General features: G+C 42.4%; 1 protein-coding gene across 1 annotated transcript in view; it reads left to right on the forward strand.

Moving 5' to 3' along the window:
* Positions 1 to 20,563, forward strand: part of MAPK1 (mitogen-activated protein kinase 1) — a 59,075-nt gene that overhangs the window by 32,700 nt on the left and 5,812 nt on the right. The window contains exons 2-8 of the mRNA XM_073675151.1: positions 5,096 to 5,278; positions 8,966 to 9,155; positions 10,782 to 10,898; positions 15,426 to 15,540; positions 15,620 to 15,751; positions 16,329 to 16,438; positions 18,060 to 18,187. Coding sequence (XP_073531252.1) covers positions 5,096 to 5,278; positions 8,966 to 9,155; positions 10,782 to 10,898; positions 15,426 to 15,540; positions 15,620 to 15,751; positions 16,329 to 16,438; positions 18,060 to 18,170 — 958 coding nt within the window. The 3' untranslated portion in view covers positions 18,171 to 18,187. The remainder of the gene's footprint in view (positions 1 to 5,095; positions 5,279 to 8,965; positions 9,156 to 10,781; positions 10,899 to 15,425; positions 15,541 to 15,619; positions 15,752 to 16,328; positions 16,439 to 18,059; positions 18,188 to 20,563) is intronic.

The raw sequence follows: 20,563 nt of genomic DNA on the forward strand, positions 1-20,563 counted from the left end.
TCAAAAAACGTGCGGTGTGGGTGTGTGTGCACGAGACCCCTAAAATATCTGCCCATGCAAAAGCATATATATACAGATAGAAGCCAAGCCCTCCCTCCCTGAAGAGCAATGATAGCAGATAATTGGTAGATGTCCTATAAATGAATTAAAAATGGAAACTCATTTGAGACCCCAAACAATACCTACCTCGCTAAAGATGTCTGATTTCTTCAAAGTGGAGTCACAGCCGGAGAACGCTGGTGGGATCCGAAAAACAAGGACGCAGTAGCGACCACCAATCGGGGACGAGGGGCGCGGAAAAGTCCAATTTATGCACGCCTACTTGTCTCAGTTCTGAATCGCTAACGAGGTCGTCGATAAGGTGTCAAATACAGCGATGCACACTGCCCAGCGGGAGCGCAACGACCCAGGAATGGTCCAGGAAGCTTTGTAACGATCAGCGATCTCACAGCAGGGGCCTGATCGTTGCTACCTGTCAGACATAACGAGATCGCTAGCGAGATCGCTATTGCGTCACAAAAACCGTGACGCATCAACGATCTCGCTAGCGATCTCGTTATGTGTGACGGGGCTTTAGGCCACGGCCCCACTATCGGTATTTGTTCAGTATTTTTTCTCAGAAGTAGGAGACAAAACCAGGAGTGGGTGATAAATGCAGAATTGGTGACTTGTTTCTATTATACCTTTTCTCTGATTGTTCCTCACCTGGTTTTGGCTCCCACTCCTGAGAAAAAATACTGACCAAATACGGATAGTGGGGTCGTGGCCTTAGGCTATGTGCCCACGATGCAGAAATGAAGCAGAAAATTTCTGCATCTCCCTGGCAGAAAAAACGCATGCAGATTGTGCATGCGTTTTTCCTGCGGAATACATGCGTACCCACATGCGTTAACGCATGTGTTTCCGCATGCGGACTGACAAGCACTTTCCAGGCGATAGCATCACTTGGAAAGTGCTTGACAACTAGGTCACACTGTATAAATCCATGCAAACGGCATGGATTTATACAGTGTGACTGTAAAAATAAAAAAAATAAAGGTATACTCACCCCCGATGCCCCGGCGTGTGCTGCAGCGCTCGTCCTGGCTTCTTCCGGGTTGCCGGCACATCGCGAGACAGCCTGCGGTCACATGACCGCGACGTCATCTCAGGTCCTGGAAGGAGAAGCGCTGCCGGCAAGCAGAGAGAAGCCACCGGACAGGTGAATATAAACTTTATTTATTTTATTCTTTTTTTATACAGGTACAATGGTACCCAGATCTGGATGAGAGTCTTCTCTCCTCCAGAACTGGGTACCATCCGCACATTGAGACGCATGTTATCCGCTTGTACAAATGTACAGACGCGGATATTATGCGTCTCAATGCAAGTCAATGGCGGCGCTTCCGCAAAATTAATGAACATGCTGCGTATTTATTTGCGCTGCAGAAACGCTGTGGAAAAATCCGCAGCATGTGCATTGACATTGCGGAATGTCATTGGGGACCATGGGGTGCGGATTACCATGCGTTTTTGATGCGTTTCCGCTGCGGAAATTCCGCAGCATAAACGCATGAAAAACGCATCGTGTGCACGCAGCCTTAAAGGGAGAAAAGACCTTGACTAGCTGTAGATAAATCATGTAGGACAGATCGGATTACACTATAGATCCAGATTAATCACATAGCAGAGACATTTGATTGCCATAGTGATTATATAGACATGCTGCTGGCTTACTTTTTAGCTTATTGCACCAAACATATAATTTACACACCAGTTTATATGCCTGTAACTGTTACATTTATTTTTTTCTTTAAGATTAATGCATTTTCTGTAGTTTGCAAAATATATCCGCTGTTCTACTGAACTAAACTTGCATTACCATCTGATCCCATGCTCTGGTGCAGTAGAACTGAAATGCACTCTACTACTACTTCATTTAACCCCTCTACACTACCGTATTATGTGCTAGTGATCAATGGGGGCTTTATCATTTCTTCCCTATGCTATGGATAGGGGCTAAAGGGGAAACTGTCATCAGATTAATACTGCCAAAGTCATGAGCAGTTGAAATCGGACACTAACCGAAACCTACTTTAAAAAATTTGTGTTGGGGACTCTCTCAGCTGATAAGCATAAGGCAGTATGAATCTGATGACCGGTTCCCCTTTAAATGTTGTAGTGCAGTAGTAATTAGTGGCGAAAGGCTGATTTCGCATTACTGCTCATATATTATTGGAATGAATCGGGATTCATTATACCTAACCACAAGTTATAAACTAACAGCATTCTATAGGCCCATTATAACTCTATGATCAGACCCATGATCGGGTTGTTTGTGTGAAATTGTGCTTTTCTTACCTTAAGACTAAGGCTATGTTCACCAGGCCTGTGGAGTCTGTAAGCCCAACCGCCAACTCCTCAATTTCCATGACACTGACTCCACGACTCTGACTCCCTCATACATGGCTCATGTTTAAGTGATAAATTTACTGTAGCACAGATTCATCTCAGCTAAGAGTCTAGACACTTAGATCAGGAATAGGACAGACATTTATAGGACATTTCATAACTTTCCCAAATTCTTATGAAAAAATATTCCCCACAAACTGCATTGAACTACAGTACTCCATTTATTATATATTTTAGGAGTTGGTCCATTTTATACAGACTGATTCCGACGCCACCAAAGTGGACTCCAACTCCACAGCCCTGATTGTTCACACTTAGTGTTTTTGCTGAGTTTTCTCTGCAGCCAAAACCTGCTCTCTGCAGTTAAAATGCTACGTTCATAACTCCCATTTTCAGCAGTTTTTCTCTGCCTTTTTATTCTTAAATGGTTTTGGGTGGATAATGTGTGCTTTGACTATACTACATGCTTATGAAAGTTAGTTTTGTTCTTCAAAAATGCTGCGAAAAACGCTGTTGCACTGTTTCACTTTCAAATTGATTTCTGTGGGTAAAAAGCGCTGAAAGAATTGACCTGTGCAGATTTAAAAAAGGTGGTTTTACAATTCAATCAGGACAAAAGAGTGTAGAACAGTACAGTGGTCAAAATAAGTATTTTGATGTACTGCCGATTTTGCAAGTTTACCCACCTACAAAGAATGGAGAGGTCTGTAATTTTTATCGTTCGTACACTTCAACTGTGAGATAAATATAAACCAGAAAATCACATTGTATGATTTTTACTTAATTAAATTGAATTTTATTGGATGAAATATGTATTTGATCACCAACCAACAAGAATTCTGGCTCTCTCAGACCTGTTGGCTTTTCTTTAAGAAGCCTTCCTATTCTGCACTCTTTACCTATACTAAATGCAGCTGTTTGAACTCGTTTCCTGTATAAAAGACACCTGTCCATACACTCAATCACACTCCAACCTCTCCACCATAGCCAAGACCAAAGAGCTGTCTAAGGACAGCAGGGACAAAATTGTAGACCTGCACAAGGCTGGGATGGGTTACAGGACAATAGGCAAGCTGCTTGTTGAGAAGGCAACTGTTGGCACAATTATTAGAAAATGGAAGAAACACAAGATGACTGTCAGTCTTCCTCGGTCAGGGGTTCGATGCAAGATCTTGCCTCGTAGTGTAAGGATGATTCTGAGAGGTCAGGAATCAAACCCAGAACTACACGGGAGGACCTGGTCAAATGGCCTGAAGAGAGCTGGCATCACGGTCTCAAACAATACTGTTAGTAACACACTACACCATCATGGATTAAAATCCTGCAGGGCACGCAAGGTCTCCCTGCTCACGCCAGCACATGTCCAGGCCCATTTGAAGTTAGCCAATCCAATGACCATATGGATGATCCAGAGAAAGTGTGGCAGAAGATCATGTGGTCAGATAAGACCAAAATAGAACTTTTGGTATCAACTCCACTCGCTGTGTTTGGAGGAAGGAGTGCAACCCCAAGAACACCGTCCCAACCGTGAAGCATGGTGGGGGAAACATACTTCTGGGGTATTTTTCTGCAGAGGGGGACAGGACAACTGCACCGGATAGAAGGGAGGATGGATGGGTTCATATATTGTGCGATTTTGGCCAACAACCCCTTTCCGGCAGGCAGCTGCGGCAGGAGTCGGGCGATGCTGTGGGCACTGGCCTCAGAAGAAGTGTTGCTGATTCAAGGCCGTGGTGGCGGCGGTAGCAGCGGGGCTATACTACGGCCCAGTCCTCAGAAGTCGGTGGTGAGCGGAGGCGAGGTTCCCTATCCCGTACACAGTCCTGCGCTGTGCTTCGGCAAAATGGTCGCTGGAGCATGCGCAGATCGAGATCTTCCGAAGCGCAGGGCTGTGTATGGGATAGGGAACCTTGCCTCCGCTCACCGCCGACTTCTGAGGACTGGGCCGCAGCATCGCCCCGCTTCCACCACCACCTTGAATCAGCGACACGTCTGAGGACGGGGCCCAGCAGCATTGCCCTACTCCTTCCGCAGCCGCCTCCAATCTCTGGTATGTGTGATTCCCCCCCCCCCCCCCCCCCCCCCTCCACCACCGCCCTGAATCAGCGACGATTCTTCTGAGGACGGGGCCCGCAGCATCTCCCTGTTACCCCTGCAGCCGCCACCAACCTCCTGTATCTGGGACCCCGATCCGACGGCGTTTTTTTAAAGATTCGGTCTCACAGGTGAAGTGTACCTACAATAAAAATTACAGATCTCTGTTCTTTGTAGATGGGAAAACTTGCAAAATCAGCAATACTTATTTTCCCCACTGTATGTGAAAAACAAACCCCTGAATGAGGACTAAGTAAATCTAGGATTCTGCTACACTCCTGATACCAGAGACCAGCTCAGTGTGAGCGCCGATATCAATTATGTCCATACCTCCAATTATTTGAGTGTCACCGTCGCCTATGAAAACTTGACTGTATAGCACATGTGAGCTTCACATTTCTAATGGTAAACTACTTACAGGTCATAATAAATTTCGTGTTACAGTATGACTGTGATTGATAATGACCCTTTAACAATTATTTAGAGAGGTGCCAGGAAACTGTTATGGATTCTTGAAACGTATGAAATGTTTGCCTCAAATTCCTTTTGCTATTTAAAAATTATGAATATTTCAGTGATTCTTGTTTTCCCCCTTATTTATTTTTTTTAGTTCTGCATATGACAACGTGAACAAAGTACGAGTTGCTATCAAGAAAATCAGCCCCTTTGAGCATCAAACGTATTGCCAGAGAACATTGAGGGAGATTAAAATCCTGCTGCGCTTTAAACATGAGAATATTATTGGGATAAATGACATTATTCGAGCCCCAACCATTGAGCAGATGAAAGATGTGTATCCTTTATTACATGTGCTGCTGACAATTCTTTTTCCCTGTTCTTTATATACACTATAAATAGGTTTATTTATGTGAAGGTATTGTTTACAAGGTTTCCTTGCATTAGAATCAGTTTGCTTCTGTCGCACACACAAACATCCAGTGGTTGTGTCTCATGTTGTAGCTATGTTTTTGTGCATCAGTGATGAATGATGGTTTTCATACTGCATTAAATCATCTTGGATTACGTGATAGTTGGCTGTAAATAAAGTTATTGTACAATGCAATTTTAGTATGCAACACTCCATGACTGAGGCAGTCTTTCTTACTATCCTTAGTGAGATGTTTAATGCAGCGGCTTCAAATGTACGTGCATGCACTGAACATAGCATTTCAGTCTTTTACTATAGCTAACTATACACATTAGCCTTTTTATCAGATGATCAATCGTTTACAAACTATGTATTTGCCTGATCACGCCAAAAATAGCAGGTTTGACTTACCGTTGTCTAATGTGTATGGGGCCCTTAACTTTTAAAGTTGCACTTTTTAAAAAAATAAATAAATAAAAGTAGAACATTTTCTAATATAACTAGCTGTACTCGGCCACACGTTGCTGTGGCTCAGTCTGGTTAAATGGAAAATAAAGAAAAGAGAGCACGCACAGCTGGTATATGAAAACATAGTAGGTATATAAAAACATGCGTGTATTCGAATGCAACGTTGTCAAAATTTCAAAGCAATCAGTGAAGAACTTTCGGAGATTTAAGACTTTGAACAAATGAACATTTACATTTTTATTTATATAGATAGATGTGTCAATAGACCTGTAAGGGGTATACCCCCTATAATTGAAAATAGTGGATCAGACAATCACAGATATCAGACCTTCCACATGAATGCAAGTAGCCTGAGAAAGTGACAGTTTAAAAAGTGCATCTATAAAAACGAGAGATGGGTCTCCTTATAGGTCCCTACTGTGTAACACACATTAAAGGCTATCCATGGTACCTGGGTCGGGAGAAAAGGAGACTGCTACTCCTCTCATCTGACCATCGTACCCGCAAGTTAAAGAATTCTAAAGTAAAAAATAAAAAAAATTATTCATACTCACCTCTCCGGCGGCCCCCGGTCTCCTCCCGACGGCAATCCTCTCTCCTCAGTGGCCCGTGGTGTACTGCCAGGACCTGCGGTGACGTCATTTATCAGCTGATGGTCACGCGACCGCTGACGTCAGCGGTCAGGTGATGGTCGCGTGACCATCAGCTGATAAATGACGTCACCGCAGGTCCTGGCAGTACAACACGGGCCACCGAGGAGAGAGGATTGCCGTCGGGAGGAGACCGGGGGCCGCCGGAGAGGTGAGTATAAGGTTTTTCTTGTTTTGTTTTTTTTAATATACTATAGATGCACAATTTGAAAGCAGAGTTCTCATAAGTTGGTCACACAATATAAATCCATGCATGACCAACTTATATTGTCTAGCCCTTTTCCAAATGCATTTGAGTGATGCTCAAAATCGCTTGAAAAAAAGTATGTATAATCCGCATGCGTTTTTTCTTCCAGGGAGAGGTAGGAAAAAAAGGCTCAGGAAATTTCTGCTTCAAATCTGCATCATGGGCACATAGTATAGATTTAGGGTATGTGTTGCATCACAATCCGGTGCAACTTAAATCAGATAACAAACACTGAAAAATCACATAGCAGTAGAATAATGATTGATAGGAGACTTCTCAGATGCAGATAAATAGTCCTAAAAGAGATATCCCACCAGTCTTGCAAGTAGATGATCTTGAACAATTGTCCCATAGATTCTTGGCTTCTAGTAAAAGCCTTGACGCGTATCCTCAGGAGGCCGATGTTCAAACTGATGATGAGGTCTGGGATGGGTCCCAGCCCTCGTTATCTGTTTGAACTGGCATCATTGCGGTCATATCTATCAGATATGTGTTTCAACAATCTATCACCGTATTTTTTGGTCTATAAGACGCATCGGACTACGGTTTTAGAGGAGGAAAATAGGGGGGAAAAAATGTAAGCAAAAAATGTGGTCATGAAGCCCTGTTATGGGGGAGGGGGTCTGCTGCTGACACTGGTATTTGGGTAATGTCCCCCAATTCTGTTAATATCCTCCATCTTGGTATGTATGGCTCCTCCTTCCTGGTATACGTGGCGCCCATTCCATCCTGGGACGCATGGCACACCTTGATTACCCCGCCACCCCCCCCCCCCCCCCATCCCCATCATGGGATGCATGGCACCCCTGGATCCCCCGCCCCATCCTGGGATGCATGGCACCCGTTGATCACCCATCACGCTGCCACAAAAAAAATTAATTGTACCTCCTCTCCTCCAGCGCTTTTCCGCTCTGCTGCCGACACTCACTGTGTGAGCCGCACATGGCAGGGCGCGCATGGCATAGCTGCCATGCGCCCTCACACAGTGAGATGCTGTGCTGGAATAGTCACTGCTCCCTGCGACAGGACTCTGCATGGGGAGCAGTGACCATTCAGTCTCTTCAATAGCCAGCACACTGTACCGCAGCCCGGCTCCTGCTGCTGCTCTGCTGTCAATGTGCCTGCTATTAAAGACCATGAATATTCGCTGCAACCCATGGGAGTGTGTTGTAGCGAATATTCATGAGCTTTAATAGCGAGCACACAGACCGCAGAGCGGCAGCAGAGGAGCCGCGCTGTGATACAGTGTGCCGACTATTAAGGAAAATTAATATTCATTTCTCTCCACGCCCATGGGCGTGGGGAGCAGGGAATATTAATTTACTTTAGTAGCAGGCACAGTGTAGGCTGCAGCAGGTGGCTGCTGCCACCTGTGCCACGCTGATCCCCTCCCCCCACTGCCGCTCCCCCACAACTCCCACCATGCACAGCCATTCAGTATATACAGGTATATAGTATTCAGACTATAAGACTCACCCCTCCACTATATATCAGCCTCCTGAGGAACCAGGAACAGGGAAATGCATTGAGGCTTTTACTAGAGGCTAAGAATCTATGGGACAATTGTCTTTTTTTTTTTTTTTTTTTTTTTTTTTTTTTTTTTTTTTTATATTGTGGTTAGAAAATTCACTAGTCTGAGGCTGCCTGTTCTTTTCTTAAATAAAAAGGGCAGCCTCAGACTAACGATGAGTACTTTCAAAAGACCTTCTGGATTTAATGCCCAGTGAATAGCAGACACAGTCCACGCTGTGTACACTCCTGAAACAGAGCAAACCAGGTTACTGGTATATTTTATGTACCGTAAGCCCTAAAACACTACTTTTTAGGGTTGTCTCTTGAATATCTCTGTCAATGTTATTTAGGGGATCTGAATTACATAGAGACCCCCCCCCACTCCTCCTTTTCTCCAACTGAGACAAAATGGAAAACTGTTGTGTGTTTGGCTTCCAGACTTGAGGTGGTCTTGTGTTACAAGAATGGCCATCATCTGAATTGCTGCCATGTAATGCTATGTTTTCTTTCCTGTAGAAGTACCTGGTTGGCTGCACCTTTCTCCTGTAATGTCAGCAGTTTGCTGGATCAGCAATGCTCCCATTGACCACATTATGTAAGGGGTTGCCTATGATGAGAGAGCCCTTTTTAAAATAGCCGTTTCAGACCTGTGGCTCCCGGTTTTCAGAATGTTAATCCTTTCAATTTAATTGCACAGGAGAAAAGGCCCAATTTACCTTACATTAATACCTTCAGGTACATCGTTCAGGACCTTATGGAAACTGATCTGTACAAGCTTTTGAAGACCCAGCACCTTAGCAATGACCACATTTGTTATTTTCTGTACCAAATTCTGAGAGGCCTGAAGTACATTCACTCAGCCAATGTTTTACATCGTGATCTTAAACCATCAAACTTGCTTCTTAACACTACCTGTGATCTCAAGGTTTGTGTGCTGCTACTTTTTGTTTATTTTTTAAGGGTAGTTTAACTTTTGGGGGGGGGGGGCGGTTGGCGGTGGTACGTAGGAAGGGAATACCACCAGTGTTTCTCCAGTTTTACTTTATGGTCAAACGGCCATAGATTCACTCATTCGAGGGAATAGCGCTGATTATGCAAATGATGCTCTGATCAGTATAGTGTGATCCGATTCTCTCGAATGAGCGAATCTGAGCACATTGAGGAGATGAGAACAAAACTTCCCCATCTCGATTCTGTGGAAATCAGACTGCTCTCAGATGTCATCCAAGTGCAGTCTGGTGTTTTCCACGCACCCATAGACTTGAATGGGTGTGTGGCATGCTATTTCAAAGTGAAATCGTGGCATGCTGCAATTTTTGTCACTGACAGATTCTATCAGATTTTCTGATGTGAACGGAAAATTATTTAGTTTTAGGTCACCTGGGCTTTTAGAGGTGTGCAGTCTCCGTAGTTAAAGGGGTTGTCCAGTCTTCTGATGAAAGTCTGCATTCTCTCTGTGAACTTCTGAATAATGCGGACCGCATACTGTCAGGATTCGCTGGTGAAAGTGGGTGGTCACTTGACCTCAAGTGTATTATTTGCATACATGCGGGCACGTGCTAATTTAATGTGCTTGCTCAATAAAATTGAAGCTCGTCTAATCACAACGTGACTCTAAGAATGCAAATTGCATGTCACGTGTGGTGTGCACACTGTAAGGATTCTTGAGTATGCAGTCATATATAGTGACTGCAGACTTTAATCAGAAGACAGGACAACCCCTTTAATAGCGTAGTGGAACATGTATTAGTGGTTTAGAAAAGTTGAAAAATTTCACAAAAGAAAAGGTCCCACTAACAGCTCATTTTTTTTTATTTTTTTTTAAATGTTTACTGCATACTCCAGGAAAAGTCCTAATGTACATATTAAGTGTCCATATTAATCAGATGGCTTCCGTCTGACTGGTAGTAGTCTGTATACTAGAACTCCTTCATGACTCTTTTTTTTTTTTGTTTTGTTTTGTTTTTTTTTGTTTTTTTTGTGTCCCCTTCTTCCATGAAACATATTTTTTTTTCCATCGACATAGCCGTATGAGGGCTTATATTTTTGCAGGACAGATTGTAGGTTTGAATTAATTATTTTATTTGGAATATGAATATCGCATACTTTTGAGCAATATAACTTTTTTTCTGTTAATGGACCTGTGTGATGGATTGTTTTTTTTTTTGTTTTGTTTCGTGTAAACTTTGGAATGCATGCAATGTTTTGACTGCTCTCTTGCATCCTTGGGGGTAGAAATGCGTTGAGTAAAAAAAAAATGCAATTCTAGTGTTAAGTTTTCTTTTTTATATCAATTGAATAATTTTATTTGAACTTTTTATGGACACTGCAATACCAAATATGTTGAATCAGTTTTTGAATTGAGTATGTATTAAAAAAGCACAATATAGGGGTGTGTGTGTGTGTCTATGTGTATATATTTACACACTCCCCTCAAACATTATTAAAATGTTTGACAATCATGACCCACACATAAGCAATACTTATCCTCTTTCCCACAGTTGGGGTTTAATACTTTGTCATTTAGTTAATTTATTTTTTCCTTGAACAGATCTGTGATTTTGGATTGGCACGTGTTGCAGACCCAGATCATGACCACACTGGATTTCTGACAGAATATGTGGCCACTCGTTGGTACCGAGCTCCAGAAATCATGTTAAATTCCAAGGTAGTCCTTGAATTAAATTTTAAACGTAGTTACTTGTATAAATGCCTTGCTTGACTGGGGTGAAGCTACTGTATGAGATAACGTAAAGAAACACAAAAAGCAAATACCCTGCAGTAAATAAACAGCATTGGGCATTAAAATAATATAGGGTGTTTAGTTAACATAATTTTGCTAAACAAAAATGTAAAAGCCATCCCACCGCGTAATGGTGACTTTATTTGGTGCAGTCCTAACCTCCTAATATTATTCTTACCATTTGTCAAGTGTCGTGCTTGTTGATAAGTGGTGGGATGGCTTTTACATAATTTTGATGATAAAAAAAAAAAAAAAAAAAAAATTAAAAGCTATTCCATCACTTATCCACATGCATGTCACTTGACAAATGGTAAGAATTTAATATTAGGAGGTTAGGACTGCACCAAATAAAGTCACTGTGACTTGGTGGGATGACTTTTACATTTTTTTTTAATCAAAATTATGTTAACTAAGCACCCTATATTTTCGTACACTATTGCTATATATCTATTTACTGCAGGGTGTTCACTTATGTTTTTTTCTAGGGTTTTGTCTGTTTAGTGACCAGTGTCAACATGTGCTTACAGGCTGCATGCACACCAAATTGTATTCCAGTATATTTCTTTTAGGGTTTTTTGTATGATAACGAAGGCTGCACTTTTCTTGTCACTGGTTTAAATTGGTCTAATTTTTATTACATAAGTCAGTAGAACGCATGAAAATAAGCAAAGAGCTCTGCTTCTTTATTCTCCTGGACTGATCATTCTTTCTCTAAATTCTCAATTCCCCGGTGAAACCTGTATTCACTGAATTGTATTTGGGTTACATTACGGAGATTGCAGTTGCTTCCTCTAAGATTCTATGTAGGTGGGAGGAGCTAGAAGCAAAGCTCCTCCCATCTACTTAGGAGATGGCACTAACTTCTGACAAGATCCTAGATCAGTAATGTAACAGTCTGTCTTCACTGAATACAGATTTTACCCGTGGACTGAGAATTTTGAGATTGATCAGTCCTGGTAGTAAGAGAAACAGATTTGCCTGAAATATGAAAGTAAGCAACTGTAATATACGTACTATTGATTTATGCAACAGAGTAACTGTCGTTTTCAAGTGTCACAAGAAAACTTTCATGACTAGCACCATATTTGTTTGTTTGTTTTTCTAGACCTTTTCTGCAACTTGTGCTACAATTAGATGCAGCTTTGTTCAAAAACGTAATGTGCCAACCTTTTGACACACCTTTTTTTTTTTTTTTTTTTTTTTTTATATAAACCTAACAGTGGTGGAAAAATACTTGGCATTTTAATAATTGAGAATCTGAAAATACACCAAATTATCCAATATAAAAGATTTCTCTCATTTTAATCAAAAACACTATTTCTTTAATTGAAAATATCAAAAAGACATACAAATATAACATATGATAAGTTACAAGAAAGACATGATGCAGAAAAAAAAAACAGTCAAGATATATAACATATCCAGTACATACACTGCTCAAAAGAATAAAGGGAACACTCAAACAGAATATAACTCCAAGTAAATCAAACTTCTGTGAAATCAAACTGTCCACTTAGGAAGCAACACTGATTGACAATCAATTTCACATGCTGTTGTGCAAATAGAATAGACAATAGATGGAAATTATTGGCAATTATCAAGACACTCAATAAAGGAGTGGTTCTGCAGGTGGGGACCACAGACCACAACTCGGTACCAATGCTCTCTGGCTGATGTTTTGGTCACTTCTGAATGTTGGTTGTGCTTTCACACTTGTGGTAGCATGAGACGGACTCTACAACCCACAGAAGTTGCTCAGGTAGTGCAGCTCATCCAGGATTGCACATCAATGCGAACTGTGCAAGAAGGTTTGCTGTGTCTGTCAGCTTAGTGTCCAGAGGCTGGAGGCGCTACCAGGAGACAGGCCAGTACACCAGGAGACGTGGAGGGGGCCGTAGAAGGGCAACGACCCAGCAGCAGGACCTCCTACCTCCGCCTTTGTGCAAGGAGGAACAGGAGGAGCACTTCCAGAGCCCTGCAAAAAGACCTCCAGCAGGCCACAAATGTGCATGCGTCTGCTCAAACGGTTAGAAACCGACTCCATGAGAGTGGTATGAGGGCCCAACGTCCACAGATGTGGTTTGTGCTCACAGCCCACCACCATGCTGGACGCTTGGCATTTGCCACAGAACGCCAGGATTGGCAAAGTCGCCACTGGCGCCCTGTGCTCTTCACAGATGAAAGCAGGTTCACACTGAGCTCATGTGACAGAGTGGAGACCGTGGAGAGCGATCTGCCTGCAACATCCTTCAGCATGACCTGTTTGGCAGTGGGTCAGTAATGGTGTGGGGTGGCATTTCTTTGGAGGGCCGCACTGCGCTCCATGTGCTCGCCAGAGGTAGCCTGACTGCCATTAGGTACCGAGATGAAATCCTCAGACCCCTTGTGAGACCATATACTCGTGCGGTTGGCCCTGGGTTCCTCCTAATGCAGGACAATGCCAGACCTCATGTGGCTGGAGTGTGTCAGCAGTTCCTGCAAGATGAAGCCATTGAAGCTAGGGACTGGCCCCCCCGTTCCACAGACCTGAATCCGATTGAGCACATCTGGGACATCATGTCTCGCTCCATCCACCATTGGTTAATAAATTTTATTTCTATTGATGATTTTTGTGTGATTTTGTTGTCAGCACATTCAACTTTGTACCGAACAAAGTATTCAATGAGAATATTTCATTCATTGAGATCTAGGATGTGTTATTTTTTTTTTTTTGAGCAGTGTATTAAAGGGGTACTCCAGGGAGATAAAAAAAAAAAATTTGTACTGTTCCTCCACTCATACACTATAAAGAGGAGATGCCCAATGTGCTTAAATTATTTTTATACCCCTTGTAATTCACACTAGTGTATGATGTAATGAGCCAGGAGGGGGAAGCAGTGAGGAGCAGATCCTGTCACACAGAATTACAATGATTATAAAGATCATAGAACTGCACTGGACATCTCCTCTTTAATGTAGGAGGGCAGGAACCGTACAAAAATGTTACATCTCCCTGGAGTACCCATTTAAAAGGGTTGTCTGGTCTAAAGAGATAAGTCTGCAGTCACTCTGAGCGCACTTGTCTGGCAGTAGCTCTCGGGAAATACATCTCTGGTGACTATCTCCAGGAGAACAAAAGGTTCATCAGTCACAATTTGGACATGCTGGATCCTTAACGCCCCTGATAATTGTCCAGGGCCTCCGTAAACATTAGTGTCATCAAACCCATCGACATCTGCAGGTATGGCCAACATAAGTCTGTGTATTCAGGGCTTTAGACTAGACATTCTAAGGCTATGTGCCCACAATGCAGAAATGCTCAAGATTTTTTCCTGAGCGTTTCTGCATCTCCCTGGCAGAAATGCATGCGGATTGTACATGCGTTTTTCCTGCCGGGGACAAGCGGATGTGAAGCGTTCTTCACATGCACTTCCGCATGCGGGTTGACGAGCGCTTTCCAAGCGATTTTTAGCATCACTTGGAAAAGTGCTTGACAACTTGGTCACACTATATAAATCCATGCACCCGGCATGGATTTATATAGTGTGACCGTAAAGAATGGTAAAAAAAAAAATATACTTGCCTTCTGATGTCCCCCGGAGTCTTTATTCGATCCGTCCTGGCTTGCCGGCAGCTCGCGATACACTGAAGGACCTGCCATCACATGACTAAATGACGTCAGCGCAGGTCCTTCAGTCCACCGCGAGCTGCCGGCAAGTGAAGAGCAGGAGACCGGGGGTCATCAGAAGGTAAGTATAATATTTATTTTTTATTTTATTCTTTTTTTTACAGGTTCTATGGTACCCGGGTCCGGAGGAGAGTCTCCTCTCTTCCAGACCTGGGTACCATCCGCACATTGAAACGCAGGATTCCGCATGTACAGATGCAGTGATGCGTAATCCATGCTTTCCAATGCAAGTCAATGGCGGCGAAAACGCAGCGCTTCAGCGAAATAATTGGAAGTGCTGCGTTTTTTTTCCGCAGCATGTGCACAGCACATGCGGATTATCATTGGGAACATGGCAGACCTTCTACCATGCGTTTTTTAAACTTTTCCGCAGCGGAATTGCCGCTGCTTAAACGCTTAAAAAACGCGTCGTGGGCACACAGCCTAAAGATGCACCAGATTCACCAAACTGCAAGAACTACTTTGATAACACCAAAGCATTTTTAGATGATCTAGTTTACAAGGTTTCAATAGATATTGCTGCAATTTATCTCTGCCTGCAAAAATAATAGTCCCGTGGTTAGTTATGTGGTGTGAATTCTGTAAGTTTCCATAGGCTGTTTATATTTTGAGTTTGTGGTGTTAGACAAGACATTTACAGATGACTTTATTGATATATTTTAGGACATTAATGGCAATGTAGAATTGGTTTACTTTACTGTTCTTTCAGAAACGATTACTTAATACAAAAGCTTGTTTACAGCCTGCTTAGGATGTATTTTAAAGGTCTGTTTTGTTCTTTTTAGGGTTACACCAAGTCAATTGATATCTGGTCAGTTGGCTGCATTCTTGCAGAAATGCTTTCTAATCGACCCATATTTCCAGGAAAGCATTACCTTGATCAACTTAATCATATCCTTGGTAAGGGCAGATAGAAAACCTGTGCAAGAAGATGAACCCAAAGGTCTTGCGCCTTTTATTTGCTTATCTGTTTTTGCAGGAATCCTCGGATCGCCATCTCAAGAGGATCTGAACTGTATAATCAATTTGAAAGCTAGAAACTACCTGCTTTCTCTGCCACATAAAAATAAGGTGCCCTGGAATAGACTTTTCCCAAACGCAGACCCCAAAGGTAAACTGAATACCTCTATTGTCACGATTTCTTATATAATCGATGGGTTTTGTTTTATTTTTCTTAATAATTTTTTAAGTTTTGGCCCCCAAACTGTAGGTACTATATATGAAGGTACAACATTAGCTACTTTTATTTTGTAAGCTTACGTTTAAAATATATGAAATGGATTTATCATCCTAAGGGTGCTTTCACATTGCATTTTGCCCACCTGTTCAGTGGCCTTGTCGGAAGCATGCGCCGACAGGGCCATAGACTATAATGGTGCTGACAGAGCGGATGTGCATTATTTTCAGGCGTGTATGACTACTGGAGACGGACACTCAGTGTATTACGTATGCGTGTCTGCTTCCAGTAATCATACACTCTCAAAAATGATGCACGTCAGAGCACATTCGCTCTGTCGACACATTATAGTCTATAGCTCCGTCGGCGAATCCCGTTTTGCTGGGGGCTCTGACATAACCCCCGACGGGGCCTCTGAATGGGTGCCTGAACGCAATGTGAAAGCACCCTTAGATGAGGAGGGTTAACACCTCATAATGCAAAAAAAACCCCACATGTTTTCTTATTGCAGCCCTTGATTTGTTGGACAAAATGTTGACTTTTAACCCTCACAAACGAATTGAAGTAGAGGCGGCTTTGGCCCATCCCTATTTGGAGCAGTACTATGACCCAAGTGATGAGGTAAGATTTCATAATCTTCCTGTAAAAAAACAAAATATACTTTATATAATAAAGGCAAACACCAGAGGTAAGCGATGTGTAGCTGGTTTTTCAGAGAGATTTGACTTTTCAAAGATGGATACCAACGATTATGCACAGTTCTTAAAGGGAATCTGTCACCCCCTGAGAGATTTGAGACCTCTAATATGGGCATACAGGTTATAGAAAAGTAAATCTATACATACCTGTATGGCCCATAGTAGAGGTCTGCTTGCAGAGAAATGTAGTCTTCTAAAATAGCTTTTCACATGCTTGGCGTCCGACGGACGCCCAGAAATCCCCGCCTATCATCTTATTATGCATATTAGTCGTCCCCCTCCCTTCCCTGCACTTCACAGGGCCCTGGGCCAGGGTCTCACTTCACGCGCATGCGCAGAGCATCAGGGGCCCTGCTTTTCCTCCTGGCCCCGTTGTTCTCTGCAGTGTTCTATTGCGCAGGCGCCGGGGCTTCACACATTGACTTTTCTACAACCTGTATGCCCATATTAGAGGTCTCAAATCTCCCGGAGGGTGACAGATTCCATTTAACACACTTCCAAGAATATCCATTTGAATGTTGTCAAAGAACGATCCAACCCATTAGTTGACGGCAGTTTGTGCAGTTCAGATTGTTTGAAAGTGAATAGCCCTGTTTCATAAACTCGAAAACCAAAAAAGGCAAGTTACGAGAGTTGAAACTTTAATAGTGGCAACATTGCTGTAGACATGCCATACAACGGAACAAGATAATAGGGGAGATTTAGCTGTCTTATGGTAACAATGTCCTTTGGTTACTATGGGAAACAATCAGAGCACAGCTTTCATTTTACCAGACTTCATTAATAAATGAAAGCTCTGGTCGCTATGGGAAACAAAGGACATTCTTAATACGGTCATCTGCATGAGCCATTATAGTATAGGTCAGGGTGCAATCCGACAAACCATTGGATCGCACTTGGACCAATGTTATTCTATGGGGCCGTCACTGTCTCAACCTTCGGATCTTTAAGTAGTCAACAGGAAGTGAGCTGCGGCCGGCGCTCACTTCCTCTTGATTACTTATACTTCTGAAGGCGCAGACAGTGATGCCGGCGCTGATTGGGCACAGGGCTTCTGTGATATAACCTCATGTGAACCCTGGGCATGCAAGGAACGGTGCCTTCATGGGAGGGGAGTGTTTTTACTTTAATGGGGACAAGTGTGCAAACCTTCAGATTAAGTGGACAACCGCTTTTAATAGTTAATAAATGTCTAATACTAGGATCCCCCATTTTTCTTGATATACAGAGAAAAAAACTATCCTATCTATCCAGTATGAGAAAAACATGTCCGCTTACCATGTCTGATATTGCAACTCATCTATATGAATGCAGCTAAGCAAACTATGGTCAAAGGTGGCGTGGTTTCTGAAAGAAAGCCACCATGGTTTTCTAATCCTGATCAACCCTTTTAAATACCCATCTTTAGTATACGTGTGAATAATTTTAAAGGATACAGAAACAATTCTAATTCCTGTTTTGTAAGTGCAAAGTTGATATACCACAGTGTTCAAATTGATCATGTATATACATTTCCTTTTCTTTTTTTTCTTTCCTGTGCTTAGCCTGTTGCAGAAGCCCCCTTTAAGTTTGAGATGGAGTTAGATGACTTGCCCAAGGAAACACTGAAGGAGTTAATTTTTGAAGAAACTGCTAGATTCCAGCCTGGGTACTGACTGTAATATGACCACAGGTAAGTGGAAACAGGCTGTTTAATCAGGACTATTGTAAACTTTATTGTAAAAGGGGCCTCCCCTTCTTCCCAGAGCCGTAACTTTATTTTTTCTGTCCACATAGCTGTATGAGAGCTTGTTTTTTGTGGAAAGAGCTGTACTTTTGATTGATACCATTCATTTTATCACTGTGTACTGGAAAACGGGGGAAAAAATCCAAGTGGGGGGGGGGATTTTCTTTTGCATTTTCGTTTTTTTGCATTTTATTTTTTGGTCAATATGGCCATGTGAGGGCTTATTTTTTGCGGGACGAGTTGTAATTTTCAACGACATTACTAGTTTTACCATATCGTATACGGTAAAACGGGAAAAAAATTCCAAGTGCGGTGAAATCGCAAAAAAAGTGCAATACCACAGTTGTTTTTTAATTTTTTTTGCCATGTTCACTGAATGCTAAAACTGACCTGCCATTCTTATTCTTCAGGTCATTAGGAGTTCGTAGATACCAAACATGTATAGGTTCTTTAAGTGTTGAAAAAAAATTCCAAAATTTGGTTAAAAAAAAAAAATATAGCTCCATTTTCCGAGACCCGTAGCGTCTCCATTTTTTGGGATCCTGGGGCTGTGTGAGGGCTTATTTTTTGCGCGCCGGGCTGACTTTTTCATTGATAACATTTTGGGGTAGATCGGATGTTTTGATCGCCCGTTATTGCATTTTATTGCAATTTTGCTTCGACCAAAAAAACGTAATTCTGGCGTTTAGAATTTTTTTATCGTTACGCCGTTTACCAATCGGATTGATTCTTTTATATTGATCGGGCGATTCTGAACGCGGCGATACCAAATATGTCTCTGTAGGTTTTTTTTTTGTTTGTTTGTTTTATTTTGAATGGGGCGAAGGGGGGTGATTTCAAATTTTTATATTTTTATTATATTTTTAAAAACTTTTTTTTTTTCACTTTTTGCTCGCTTCTATAGTCTCCATAGGAGACTAGAAGCAGCAACTGTCCGATCGCCTCTGCTACATACAGGAGATCCCCTGTATGCAGCAGAAATGGTCCTGTGCTATGAGCGCCGACCACTAGGTGGCGCTCATAGTGACCAGCTCATGACAACCGCAGGCGTCTGCTGCAGACCCTGGCTTGTCATGCCCGCCCATCGGTGACCTGCGATCACGTGACGGGGGTCGCTGATGGGCGGGGCTTAGGACGCGCTTCCCGGAAGCACGCGTTAAATGCCGCTGTCGGAGATTGACATTGGCATTTAACATGTTAACAGCCGTTGGTGGATCGCGATTCCACCCGCGGCCGTTGCGGCACATGTCAGCTGTAATAATCAGCTGACATGCTCAGTTCAGTGCGGGCTCACCGCCGGAGCCTTCACTGAACCGGGGGATTACAGCCTGTGCGTACTAATACGTCACAGGCTATAAAGGGGTTAATGTTGGGGGAAAAAATCAAGTTTTCAAAAAAAATAAATAAATCTTTTGGCTTGTCGCCATTTTTCGGTCTATGGAGCTGTGTGATGGCTTATTTTTTGCTGGGTGAAACACGTTTTTATTAATCCATTTTGGGATAGATGTGACTCTTTTTTTGATCGCTTGTTTGCAGCTTTTTTGTGGAATTGCAGCGACCAAAAAAACCCTTAATTTTGTCATTCTTGATATTTTTTTTTCGTTTAAAGAGTTTACCGATCGGATCAATTATTTTTTGATCAAACTTTTTCTGAAAGCTTCGATACCAAATATGTGTAGTTTTCCAAGCTTTCTTTTTAAAAGGGGGAAAAGGTGTGACTTGAACTTTTTTTTTTTTTAAATATTTGGCCAAAGCATCGCTGCTTATAGCAAAATCACGGTCTCCTTTGAAGCCCGGCCACAGGCAGGGTTTCAAAGGAGCTCTGTAATGACAAGCATTGGGGTCTTCAGCAGACCCTCAGCTGTCCTAGTAACCTATCAGCATGCGATCACATCATGGGCGCACCGATGGGCGCTTGGAATGACACACTCCCATGCCATTGCATTTTAAATGCTGCTGTCACTTGCAATTGTTGGAGGTAGGTCCTGGCTGTAATACACAGCCATCACCTGCCGGTGTACAGGGCCCGCTTCTGACTTGCCCTGTACATGTATAATGTATGTCGTGAAGCAGTTAAACTTTTGATCTGCATTGTACAATGAAACGAATGGTGCGAAAAATGCCAAAGAGGCTGATTGATCTTGTTTCTTACCCTGGATTTGGCTCCCTATAACTGAGGCAAATTGACAGCATTGACCGCAAACGTAAATGTAAGGTTCCAGTGTACCCTTTAAAAAAAAAAATAAATAAATAAAAAATAAACACTTTTACAGAGTACTGTGTTAATTAAGTGAAGAAAATCACCATTAAGAAACATCTTTC

This window comes from Phyllobates terribilis, unplaced genomic scaffold, assembly GCF_046119375.1.
Source record: "Phyllobates terribilis strain yellow unplaced genomic scaffold, ASM4611937v1 Scaffold_1__5_contigs__length_1240528914, whole genome shotgun sequence".
In the NCBI taxonomy this organism is placed as follows: domain Eukaryota; kingdom Metazoa; phylum Chordata; class Amphibia; order Anura; family Dendrobatidae; genus Phyllobates; species Phyllobates terribilis.